Source organism: Oncorhynchus keta, chromosome 9 (assembly GCF_023373465.1).
Source record: "Oncorhynchus keta strain PuntledgeMale-10-30-2019 chromosome 9, Oket_V2, whole genome shotgun sequence".
In the NCBI taxonomy this organism is placed as follows: Eukaryota; Metazoa; Chordata; class Actinopteri; order Salmoniformes; family Salmonidae; genus Oncorhynchus; species Oncorhynchus keta.
This window is the reverse complement of record NC_068429.1, coordinates 29,013,179-29,026,840: the sequence shown is the minus strand read 5'-3', so window position 1 is coordinate 29,026,840 and position 13,662 is coordinate 29,013,179. Positions and strand designations below refer to the sequence as shown.

At 42.0% G+C, this 13,662-nt stretch overlaps 1 protein-coding gene across 1 annotated transcript in view; it reads right to left on the bottom strand.

Moving 5' to 3' along the window:
• The window catches only part of LOC118387464 (whirlin), a 139,373-nt gene that overhangs the window by 25,217 nt on the left and 100,494 nt on the right, over positions 1–13,662 (bottom strand). Inside the window, exons 6-7 of the mRNA XM_052525635.1 lie at positions 13,127–13,339; positions 12,365–12,586 (exon numbers count right to left, since the gene is read on the bottom strand). Coding sequence (XP_052381595.1) covers positions 12,365–12,586; positions 13,127–13,339 — 435 coding nt within the window. The remainder of the gene's footprint in view (positions 1–12,364; positions 12,587–13,126; positions 13,340–13,662) is intronic.

Sequence of the window (13,662 nt, the reverse complement as noted above, 5' to 3'; positions counted from 1 at the left end):
TATTTTAAATGAGCACCCGGTGAATATGGAGAGCCCCACAAGTTTGATGAAATGACCTTTCAGTCTGATAGGGCTATTTACTTAAGTTCTAGCTCTTCATCAGAAGCACATTTTTTATTTTTACCCGTTTTTTCACACCAATTTTGTGATATCCAATTGGAAGTTACAGTCTTGTCCCATCCCTGCAACTCCCGTACGGACTTGGGAGAGGCGAAGGTCGAGAGCCATGTGTCCTCCGAAACACGACCCTGCCAAGCCGCACTGCTTCTTGACACACTGCTCGCTTAACCCAAAAGCCAGCCGCATCAATGTGTCGGAAGAAACACAGTACAACTGCCGACCGAAGTCTCCCGGTCGCGGCCGGCTACGACTCAGCCTGGGATTGAACCTGGGTCTGTAGTGACGCCGCTAGTTCTGGAATGCTGTGCCTGAGACTGCTCCGCAGTCTAGGGGAAGTAACACGTGAGGTAAATTAGATTTGAGGGTGAGGAGGAGGGGGAGGGGGGACTAGTCTTTCAGTTTTTGCGATGACCTGTACTGCCTGCGTCTGAGTGATTGAAGTGGGGAGAACAGGACATGGTTTGGGTGGCTGGGGTCCCTGATGATATTATTGGCCTTCCTGCAACACCCAGCAGACAGTGTGCAACCAATGGTGCGTTCGGCTGCACATATTACACTCTGAAGAGCCTTGCGGTCCGCGGCGGTGGAGTTGCTGTACCAGACTTTGATGCAGCCTGACAGTACGTTCTCAACGGTGCACCTGTAGAACACTGTGAGGGCCCCTGTGGACAGGCCGCATTTCTTCAGCCTCCTGAGGTTGAAGACTCACTGGTTCTTCCTGAAGTCCACAATCGGCTCTTTTGTTTTGCTAATGTTGAGGAACAGGTTGTTTACCTGCCATCAGGCCGTCAGAGTGCCTACCTCCTCCTTGTAGGCTGTCTTGTCATTGTTGGTGATCAGACCTACTATTGGCGTGTCATCAGCGAACTTGATGGTGGAGTTGGAACTGTGTGAGGCCACACAGTCGTGGGTATATAGGAAATACAGGAAAGGACTGAGGCGCACCCTTGTGGGGCACTTGTGTTGATAATTCGTGTCGAGGAGGTAATGTTGCCTACCTTCATCACCTGGGGGCTGCCCATCAGGAAGTTTAGGACCCAGTTGCATAGGGAGGAGTTCTGACCCAGGGCTGTGAGCTTTGTGATGACCTTGTAGGGCACTATGGTATTGAAGGCCGAGCTGTAGTCAATGAACAGTATCCTCACATATGCATTTCTTTTGTCCGGGTGGGTAAGGACAGTGTGCAGTGCAATGGCAATTGCGTCGTCTGTGGATCTGTCAGGGCATTCATTCAGTTCAGTTATTTCCCTTTCTTGGGTACAGGGATGATAGTGGACATCTTCAAACAGTTGGGTATAGAGGCCTGAGCTAGGAAGAGATGAAAAACGTTAGATAACACGACAGCCAGCTGGTCTGCACATGCTCTGAGTGTACAGCTCAAGATGCCACTTGGGCCAGCAAACGTTAACACGTTTGAATAACTTATATACGTCCTCAGTGGAGACTGTGAGTGTGTAGCTCACGTTGTCACGGGGCTTTCCTCTGCAGCGCAGGGTCATTGTTCACAAATCTTGAGAAAAAGGTATTTAGCTCGTCCGGTATGGTGGCGTTGGTGACAGTGATGTGGCTGGCTTTCTTTTTGTAATCCGTGATCGTTAGGAGCTGACCCGCTGAATTGCTCCTCCACTTTGTCTCTATACTTGTGTGTTTCGACATCTTGATTGATCTGCGTAAGTCATATTTGTACTATTTAACCAAATTATTGTCCCCAGTCACCTTGCCCTGTTCATAAGCAGCATCTCTCTCTTTCAGTTTTCCTACAAGGCTGCTATCAATCTACGGTTTTTGATTTGGGTACGTTTTGAAAGATACTATCTTTATCACGTCATCTATGCATTTTTTATGAATCCGGTGACTTGATCAAAGCAGTCATCGTGATCAAAGCAGTCTTGGAGCGTGAATTCCGATTGGTTGGACCAATGCTGTATAGACCTAACCACCGGAACTTCCCTCGAGTCTTTGTTTGTAGGTGGGGAGAAGCAAGATGGAGTCATGGTTGGATTTTCCAAAAGGAGGATGGGAGTGGGCCTTACACCCATATCGAAAAGGTGTGTAGCAGTTGTCAAGAGTTGAATTTCTGCAAGTTAGACAGTCAATGTGTTGGTAATAATTTGGGAGCACTGTTCTCAAATTACTTTTCTTAAAGTACCCTGGGAATGCGATCTCCAGTTTGTTCAGTGTCCAATGAAAATCATTGAGAATCTTTTTGGTGTTGGTTTGGGGTGAGATGTACACAGCGATAATCCCAGTGAACTCCCTCGGAAGGTGAAAAGGATGACATTTTATGACCAAGTGTTCCAAGTTCGCGGAGCAGAAACCTGTAAGTTCCTGTATGTTTCCGCCGTCGCACCATGTTTTGTTGGTCAGAAATCAGAGCCCCCAACCCTTGCACTTGCCAGAGAGCTCCCGCTTCCTATTTGCTTGAAAAACTGTAAAACCCACTGGTTGTATATAATCCGTCTGGATGTCGGAGGAAAGCCAAGTCTCAGAAAAATAGAATATGTTGCAGGACCTGATGTCCCTCTTGAAGGGGATCATCGCGAGTTCATCAAGTTTTTTCATTAATGATTGAACATTAACGAGTAGTATGCTCGGTAATGGAGGGCGGGATGCCCAGTGTCTTATTCTCACTAAGACCTTGCCACGTCTGCCTCTCGTAAGCATCTTCGCAAACTAAACTCTCCGATAGGACTCCCAAGCAGATCGGCTCCTTGCCGAAGAAGCTAGTCCATTGTTCTGCATTCTCAGGGAATTCGGGAGGGTAGGATGGATGATGACTACCCATACACTTTTAGACGTCACTGCAGAATACCCACCACATGCATATGCACACATACTCAGCTGAGTTCTTACAAGACCTGAATTTATTATAATATTCAAGACATCAATAAAGCAGTAGAACAAATATCACAATATCAGAAGATAACCTCAACTAAAATAAATCAATGTAGGCTAAAGCAGAAAACATATGAGAATATATAGTCCTCCTTCCTATGTGAAAATATGAAGTACATATACAGATTAACTTCACAGTACAGAACAAGTTTATAAAGGAAAAATAAGTTCCTAACTTAGTTTTCAAAACCTCCCACAATGACTCTCCCCATGTCAAGTCCATTTAACTCCTGACAGTCAATGTCTTGCTCAAAGCCATAAGCGGGCCTGTGGCTGTGACGTTTAGCCTCCTTCTGGCTGTAGTGCTTATTTTTTTCCATTCTGAGTTAACTATAACCTGGGTGTCCTCTTTAGCCTTGTCTACAATGCTTACTGCCACTAAATGTGCCTTTGGTTCGGGCATCTTCAAAAACCTTTTTTCCGAGGGCTCTTTGTTGTTGTTTTTATGTCAGAGGCAGAGGATGTTACTGTACATTCCACCCACTCTATTGCTAGTTTAATCCACCCACTCTTTTGCTAACTAGTTTAATCCACCCACTCTTTTGCTAACTAGTTTAATCCACCCACTCTTTTGCTAACTAGTTTAATCCACCCACTCTTTTTGCTAGTTTAATCCACCCACTCTTTTGCTAGCTAGTTTAATCCACCCACTCTTTTGCTAGCTAGTTTAATCCATCCACTCTTTTTGCTAGTTTAATCCACCCACTCTTTTGCTAGTTTAATCCACCCACTCTTTTGCTAACTAGTTTAATCCACCCACTCTTTTGCTAACTAGTTTAATCCACCCACTCTTTTGCTAACTAGTTTAATCCACCCACTCTTTTGCTAACTAGTTTAATCCACCCACTCTTTTGCTAACTAGTTTAATCCACCCACTCTTTTGCTAACTACTTTAATCCACCCACTCTTTTTGCTAGTTTAATCCACCCACTCTTTTGCTAGCTAGTTTAATCCACCCACTCGTTTTGCTAGTTGAATCCACCCACTCTTTTGCTAGTTTAATACACCCACTCTTTTGCTAACTAGTTTAATCCACCCACTCTTTTGCTAACTAGTTTAATCCACCCACTCTTTTGCTAACTAGTTTAATCCACCCACTATTTTGCTAACTAGTTTAATCCACCCACTCTTTTGCTAACTAGTTTAATACACCCACTCTTTTGCTAACTAGTTTAATCCACCCACTCTTTTGCTAGTTTAATCCACCCACTCTTTTGCTAACTAGTTTAATCCACCCACTCTTTTTGCTAGTTTAATCCACCCACTCTTTTGCTAGCTAGTTTAATCCACCTACTCTTTTTGCTAGTTTAATCCACCCACTCTTTTGCTAGCTAGTTTAATCCACACACTCTTTTTGCTAGTTTAATCCACCCACTCTTTTGCTAGCTAGTTTAATCCACCCACTCTTTTGCTAGCTAGTTTAATCCCCCCACTCTTTTTGCTAGTTTAATCCACCCACTCTTTTGCTAACTAGTTTAATCCACCCACTCTTTTGCTAACTAGTTTAATCCACCCACTCTTTTGCTAACTAGTTTAATCCACCCACTCTTTTGCTAACTAGTTTAATCCACCCACTCTTTTTGCTAGTTTAATCCACCCACTCTTTTGCTAGCTAGTTTAATCCACCCACTCTTTTTGCTAGTTGAATCCACCCACTCTTTTTGCTAGTTTAATCCAACCACTCTTTTGCTAACTAGTTTAATCCACCCACTCTTTTGCTAACTAGTTTAATCCACCCACTCTTTTGCTAACTAGTTTAATCCACCCACTATTTTGCTAACTAGTTTAATCCACCCACTCTTTTGCTAACTAGTTTAATCCACCCACTATTTTGCTAACTAGTTTAATCCACCCACTCTTTTGCTAGTTTAATCCACCCACTCTTTTGCTAACTAGTTTAATCCACCCACTCTTTTTGCTAGTTTAATCCACCCACTCTTTTGCTAGTTTAATCCACCCACTCTTTTGCTAACTAGTTTAATCCACCCACTCTTTTGCTAACTAGTTTAATCCACCCACTCTTTTGCTAACTAGTTTAATCCACCCACTCTTTTGCTAACTAGTTTAATCCACCCACTCTTTTGCTAACTAGTTTAATCCACCCACTCTTTTGCTAACTACTTTAATCCACCCACTCTTTTTGCTAGTTTAATCCACCCACTCTTTTGCTAGCTAGTTTAATCCACCCACTCGTTTTGCTAGTTGAATCCACCCACTCTTTTTGCTAGTTTAATACACCCACTCTTTTGCTAACTAGTTTAATCCACCCACTCTTTTGCTAACTAGTTTAATCCACCCACTCTTTTGCTAACTAGTTTAATCCACCCACTATTTTGCTAACTAGTTTAATCCACCCACTCTTTTGCTAACTAGTTTAATCCACCCACTCTTTTGCTAACTAGTTTAATCCACCCACTCTTTTGCTAACTAGTTTAATCCACCCACTCTTTTTGCTAGTTTAATCCACCCACTCTTTTGCTAGCTAGTTTAATCCACACACTCTTTTTGCTAGTTTAATCCACCCACTCTTTTGCTAACTAGTTTAATCCACCCACTCTTTTGCTAACTAGTTTAATCCACCCACTCTTTTGCTAACTAGTTTAATCCACCCACTCTTTTGCTAACTACTTTAATCCACCCACTCTTTTTGCTAGTTTAATCCACCCACTCTTTTGCTAGCTAGTTTAATCCACCCACTCGTTTTGCTAGTTGAATCCACCCACTCTTTTTGCTAGTTTAATACACCCACTCTTTTGCTAACTAGTTTAATCCACCCACTCTTTTGCTAACTAGTTTAATCCACCCACTCTTTTGCTAACTAGTTTAATCCACCCACTATTTTGCTAACTAGTTTAATCCACCCACTCTTTTGCTAACTAGTTTAATCCACCCACTCTTTTGCTAACTAGTTTAATCCACCCACTCTTTTGCTAGTTTAATCCACCCACTCTTTTGCTAACTAGTTTAATCCACCCACTCTTTTTGCTAGTTTAATCCACCCACTCTTTTGCTAGCTAGTTTAATCCACCTACTCTTTTTGCTAGTTTAATCCACCCACTCTTTTGCTAGCTAGTTTAATCCACACACTCTTTTTGCTAGTTTAATCCAACCCACTCTTTTGCTAGCTAGTTTAATCCACCCACTCTTTTGCTAACTAGTTTAATCCACCCACTCTTTTGCTAACTAGTTTAATCCACCCACTATTTTGCTAACTAGTTTAATCCACCCACTCTTTTGCTAACTAGTTTAATCCACCCACTCTTTTGCTAACTAGTTTAATCCACCCACTCTTTTGCTAGTTTAATCCACCCACTCTTTTGCTAACTAGTTTAATCCACCCACTCTTTTGCTAGTTTAATCCACCCACTCTTTTGCTAGCTAGTTTAATCCACCTACTCTTTTTGCTAGTTTAATCCACCCACTCTTTTGCTAGCTAGTTTAATCCACACACTCTTTTTGCTAGTTTAATCCAACCCACTCTTTTGCTAGCTAGTTTAATCCACCCACTCTTTTGCTAGCTAGTTTAATCCCTCCACTCTTTTGCTAGTTTAATCCACCCACTCTTTTGCTAACTAGTTTAATCCACCCACTCTTTTGCTAACTAGTTTAATCCACCCACTCTTTTGCTAACTAGTTTAATCCACCCACTCTTTTGCTAACTAGTTTAATCCACCCACTCTTTTTGCTAGTTTAATCCACCCACTCTTTTGCTAGCTAGTTTAATCCACCCACTCTTTTTGCTAGTTGAATCCACCCACTCTTTTTGCTAGTTTAATCCAACCACTATTTTGCTAACTAGTTTAATCCACCCACTCTTTTGCTAACTAGTTTAATCCACCCACTCTTTTGCTAACTAGTTTAATCCACCCACTATTTTGCTAACTAGTTTAATCCACCCACTCTTTTGCTAACTAGTTTAATCCACCCACTCTTTTGCTAACTAGTTTAATCCACCCACTCTTTTGCTAGTTTAATCCACCCACTCTTTTGCTAACTAGTTTAATCCACCCACTCTTTTTGCTAGTTTAATCCACCCACTCTTTTGCTAGCTAGTTTAATCCACCTACTCTTTTTGCTAGCTAGTTTAATCCACCTACTCTTTTTGCTAGCTAGTTTAATCCACCCACTCTTTTGCTAGCTAGTTTAATCCACCCACTCTTTTGCTAGCTAGTTTAATCCACCCACTCTTTTGCTAGCTAGTTTAATACACCCACTCTTTTGCTAGCTAGTTTAATCCACCCACTCTTTTGCTCTTTTAATCCCCCCGCTCTTTTGCTAGTTTAATCCACCCACTATTTTGCTAGCTAGTTTAATCCAGCCAGTCTTTTGCTAGTTTAATCCATCCAGTCTTTTGCTAGTTTAATCCATCCAGTCTTTTGTTAGTTTAATCCATCCAGTCTTTTGCTAGTTTAATCCACCCACTCTTTTGCTAGCTAGTTTAATCCATCCAGTCTTTTGCTAGCTAGTTTAATCCACCCACTCTTTTGCTAGCTAGTTTAATCCATCCAGTCTTTTTGCTAGTTTAATCCATCCAGTCTTTTGCTAACTAGTTTAATCCACCCACTCTTTTGCTAACTAGTTTAATCCACCCACTCTTTTGCTAACTAGTTTAATCCACCCACTCTTTTGCTAACTAGTTTAATCCACCCACTCTTTTGCTAACTAGTTTAATCCACCCACTCTTTTGCTAACTAGTTTAATCCACCCACTCTTTTGCTAACTAGTTTAATCCACCCACTCTTTTGCTAACTAGTTTAATCCACCCACTCTTTTGCTAACTAGTTTAATCCACCCACTCTTTTGCTAACTAGTTTAATCCACCCACTCTTTTGCTAACTAGTTTAATCCACCCACTCATTTTGCTAGTTTAATCCACCCACTCTTTTTGCTAGTTTAATCCACCCACTCTTTTGCTAGCTAGTTTAATCCACCCACTCTTTTGCTAGCTAGTTTAATCCACCCACTCTTTTGCTAGCTAGTTTAATCCACCCACTCTTTTGCTAGTTTAATCCACCCGCTCTTTTGCTAGTTTAATCCACCCACTCTTTTGCTAGCTAGTTTAATCCACCCACTCTTTTGCTAGCTAGTTTAATCCACCCACTCTTTTGCTCGTTTAATCCCCCCGCTCTTTTGCTAGTTTAATCCACCCACTCTTTTGCTAGCTAGTTTAATCCACCCACTCTTTTGCTAGCTAGTTTAATCGATCCAGTCTTTTGCTAGTTTAATCCATCCAGTCTTTTGTTAGTTTAATCCATCCAGTCTTTTTTTAGTTTAATCCACCCACTCTTTTGCTAACTAGTTTAATCCACCCACTCTTTTGCTAACTACTTTAATCCACCCACTCTTTTTGCTAGTTTAATCCACCCACTCTTTTGCTAGCTAGTTTAATCCACCCACTCGTTTTGCTAGTTGAATCCACCCACTCTTTTTGCTAGTTTAATACACCCACTCTTTTGCTAACTAGTTTAATCCACCCACTCTTTTGCTAACTAGTTTAATCCACCCACTCTTTTGCTAACTAGTTTAATCCACCCACTATTTTGCTAACTAGTTTAATCCACCCACTCTTTTGCTAACTAGTTTAATCCACCCACTCTTTTGCTAACTAGTTTAATCCACCCACTCTTTTGCTAGTTTAATCCACCCACTCTTTTGCTAACTAGTTTAATCCACCCACTCTTTTTGCTAGTTTAATCCACCCACTCTTTTGCTAGCTAGTTTAATCCACCTACTCTTTTTGCTAGTTTAATCCACCCACTCTTTTGCTAGCTAGTTTAATCCACACACTCTTTTTGCTAGTTTAATCCAACCCACTCTTTTGCTAGCTAGTTTAATCCACCCACTCTTTTGCTAGCTAGTTTAATCCCTCCACTCTTTTTGCTAGTTTAATCCACCCACTCTTTTGCTAACTAGTTTAATCCACCCACTCTTTTGCTAACTAGTTTAATCCACCCACTCTTTTGCTAACTAGTTTAATCCACCCACTCTTTTGCTAACTAGTTTAATCCACCCACTCTTTTTGCTAGTTTAATCCACCCACTCTTTTGCTAGCTAGTTTAATCCACCCACTCTTTTTGCTAGTTGAATCCACCCACTCTTTTTGCTAGTTTAATCCAACCACTCTTTTGCTAACTAGTTTAATCCACCCACTCTTTTGCTAACTAGTTTAATCCACCCACTCTTTTGCTAACTAGTTTAATCCACCCACTATTTTTTGCTAACTAGTTTAATCCACCCACTCTTTTGCTAACTAGTTTAATCCACCCACTCTTTTGCTAACTAGTTTAATCCACCCACTCTTTTGCTAGTTTAATCCACCCACTCTTTTGCTAACTAGTTTAATCCACCCACTCGTTTTGCTAGTTTAATCCACCCACTCTTTTGCTAGCTAGTTTAATCCACCTACTCTTTTTGCTAGCTAGTTTAATCCACCCACTCTTTTGCTAGCTAGTTTAATCCACCCACTCTTTTGCTAGCTAGTTTAATCCACCCACTCTTTTGCTAGCTAGTTTAATACACCCACTCTTTTGCTAGCTAGTTTAATCCACCCACTCTTTTGCTCGTTTAATCCCCCCGCTCTTTTGCTAGTTTAATCCACCCACTATTTTGCTAGCTAGTTTAATCCAGCCAGTCTTTTGCTAGTTTAATCCATCCAGTCTTTTGCTAGTTTAATCCATCCAGTCTTTTGCAAGTTTAATCCATCCAGTCTTTTGCTAGTTTAATCCATCCAGTCTTTTGTTAGTTTAATCCATCCAGTCTTTTGCTAGTTTAATCCACCCACTCTTTTGCTAGCTAGTTTAATCCATCCAGTCTTTTGCTAGCTAGTTTAATCCACCCACTCTTTTGCTAGCTAGTTTAATCCATCCAGTCTTTTTGCTAGTTTAATCCATCCAGTCTTTTTGCTAGTTTAATCCATCCAGTCTTTTGCTAACTAGTTTAATCCACCCACTCTTTTGCTAACTAGTTTAATCCACCCACTCTTTTGCTAACTAGTTTAATCCACCCACTCTTTTGCTAACTAGTTTAATCCACCCACTCTTTTGCTAACTAGTTTAATCCACCCACTCTTTTGCTAACTAGTTTAATCCACACACTCATTTTGCTAGTTTAATCCACCCACTCATTTTGCTAGTTTAATCCACCCACTCTTTTGCTAGCTAGTTTAATCCACCCACTCTTTTGCTAGCTAGTTTAATCCACCCACTCTTTTGCTAGCTAGTTTAATCCACCCACTCTTTTGCTAGTTTAATCCACCCGCTCTTTTGCTAGTTTAATCCACCCACTCTTTTGCTAGCTAGTTTAATCCACCCACTCTTTTGCTAGCTAGTTTAATCCACCCACTCTTTTGCTCGTTTAATCCCCCCGCTCTTTTGCTAGTTTAATCCACCCACTCTTTTGCTAGCTAGTTTAATCCACCCACTCTTTTGCTAGCTAGTTTAATCGATCCAGTCTTTTGCTAGTTTAATCCATCCAGTCTTTTGTTAGTTTAATCCATCCAGTCTTTTTTTAGTTTAATCCATCCAGTCTTTTGCTAGTTTAATCCATCCAGTCTTTTGCTAGTTTAATCCATCCAGTCTTTTGTTAGTTTAATCCATCCAGTCTTTTGCTAGTTTAATCCACCCAGTCTTTTGCTAGCTAGTTTAATCAATCCAGTCTTTTGTTAGTTTAATCCATCCAGTCTTTTGTTAGTTTAATCCATCCAGTCTTTTGCTAGTTTAATCCATCCAGTCTTTTGCTAGTTTAATCCATCCAGTCTTTTGCTAGTTCAATCCATCCAGTCTTTTCTAGACCCAAGCTCCCTGCATTTTTTCATGTTGTACAGCCCAGCTTTGAATTTTGCATGACATGCCAGGGGTTAATAGGTTTGCTTGTTCTTGAACTGAGCCTCCGTCCGGTGGATGCAAAAGTACATTTTGATTCTGAAACAGGAGTGGAGAAATAGGATTAATTTCTTTCAGCATCTTGAGCAAATACGAATGTGCAGTTAGGGACCAGTCTGTAGACGTTCTATCTTTATCAGCATCATAAAAGCTGATAGTATTTCAACCATATAAAATATGCATCCAAGCTGAACTGAAATCATATCAGAAACATATTGGATCATTTTCACAGCCTTCTATTTCCTGACAACCGGTCAAACATGTTTGGTCCCTAAAAGGTCTTTACTCCAGGAAGGAAGCAGAAACAGAGACAACTTTACAGATGTCAACTATATTGAAGCATTTATTTCATTCTAGCCATTTATGACATTATTCTGGTGAACAAGGGTTTATTTAGTCTTCCAGGGCAACATACAGCCTAGAAGCTTCATGTATCTAATTATAGACAATGTGACTAACAAATGAAGGTCGGGAATAGGAGAGTCACCAGGCCACTAGCACAAGCACACTGCATGACAATGTGTGTATGCACTGTGAATAGGGAAACACACACACATGCATGCATGCACACACACACACACACACACACACACACACACACACACACACACACACACACACACACACACACACACACACACACACACACACACACACACACACACACACACACACACACACACACACACACACACACACACACACACACACACACACACACTTTCAAAAAGACAGTCACACTTGGATATAACTACAAGACACAAACCAGCAGAGGAAATTACTTGCATTGGCTTTATGCAACCTGATAAGTGAATGCGGACTAAAGCACTCCAAACAGTATTGACTTCAAACATAAAAGCAGAACATCACTGCAAACGGATGCAAAAGAAGAGTATTGGCAACAACTTCTACCTCCATCATATCTGTCAACCACAGCAGTCTTTCCTGTGGGGTTGAAAAGGGAGGGGGAGTCTGGGTTAAACGGAAGAAGTTCCTAGATAAATAAGTCTCTTTCATCTGTAGTGGAGGATTTACACCCTTTCCAACTCAGCAGGGACACAATGCTCTTATCCCTGTCTACGCCCCAAATGGCACTCTATTCCCTATTTAGTGCACTACTTTTGACCAGGATCCTTATGGCTCTTGTCAAAAGTAGTGCGCTATATAGGGAATAGAGTGGTATTTGGTATGTCGCCCCTCTGTCCTCCCAATCCCCTGTCCTTGCCCCATGCAGGGCTGGTCATTCTGAGGAACGTCGTCCTTAACGGCTCTATCCTCTACAACTCATCAAACAGGGACAACTTCCAAGAGGTCTGCTTCGAGGCATCAGTGACAACTGGGAAAGATGAATGACTCAGACATTCACAGAAAGTCATACAGACAGGTAGGCAGACAAGACAGACATAGAGATAGAGAGCGAGAGAGACAGACAAATAGAGAGTGGGTCCACTCCAACCCAGTCGCCCTACCCGTGCAGAACTGAGGGTGGTGGAGGTCATGTAGCTTGTTGACGAGGAGGCCAGGGTATCTGGGTAGGAGACCATAGAGATGGAGTCAGAGTGGAGAGCGGCCGCACAGGCACTCCCCTGCCGAGCCTCCAAAGCCTGGATCTTGTGGCGCAGCACCATCCCATCGAAACGCTCCAGATCCTGGGGAGTTACCAGGCCACGTACCTCTGATAGCAGGGCGAACTGAGAGGAAGGGTGGGGAAGGGGAGTGACACAGGGTTCAAGAGTTATATGGAGCTATAACAGGCATCAGTCTAAAACATGCATTAGGAGACTATGGGGAATGCAGAATGCTGAAGAACATTGTAAAGCACTTTGTAAATTGTGAATTCAATACTTTTGATAAATCATTGCTTTATATGAGGTGTAGGGCTATGGCATAGACAGAAAGACAAGCAGCTTTATAAGATAATGGGTAAAAACAGAACATCGTCTGAACATCCACAAAAGCCTTAACATAAATCATCGAAAGTCTCACAAAACTTGTCATCCAAGTGATGGATGTACAGAGAAAAGGCAAATAATCACCATAAGCACTACGAAGTGAGAGAACACAAAAACCCAATACATAATGCACCTCACACCAACTAACACACACACACACACACACACACACACACACACACACACACACACACACACACACACACACACACACACACACACACACACACACACACACACACACACACACACACACACACACACACTTTTACTCCTCACCTTGGCATGTGTGTTGAGCAGTTCAAATAGGGCCAAGACCAGCTGCTCCGCCCCTATGTGTCCGTCTCGATATTCCTCCACGTAGTAGCCCATGGTCTGCCTCTCTGTCTCTGTCAGCAGGTGGCGGGCCTGTTCCTCCAGCATGGCTCTGCTCTGGTTCACCGGGCTGGACAGGGTCACCTGGGAGCCAGCCATACCCTTATAGAACACCATCTGGAGGGGGAGAGAAAGAAGGGACAAGGGAAAGGGGTTAAGGAGGAGGGTTGAAAAAGCAAGAGGAAAATGTGTGTGTGTGTGTGTGTGTGTGTGTGTGTGTGTGGAGGAGGGTCAGAAGGTGGTGAGAAGTTGGTGACACAGAGGTGAGGGGGAGGAGTGTGTCAGGAAGGAAATTATAAATGAGAAACAAAGGGACAGAAAAAGAAGAGAGAGAGAGAAATCATATGTACATGCCCATGCATTAGCCATTCCTCATCATTCATCCATCCATCCCACAGCTGGCATGGAGGGCCCTAAGGCTCTTATCACAAACACAGAAC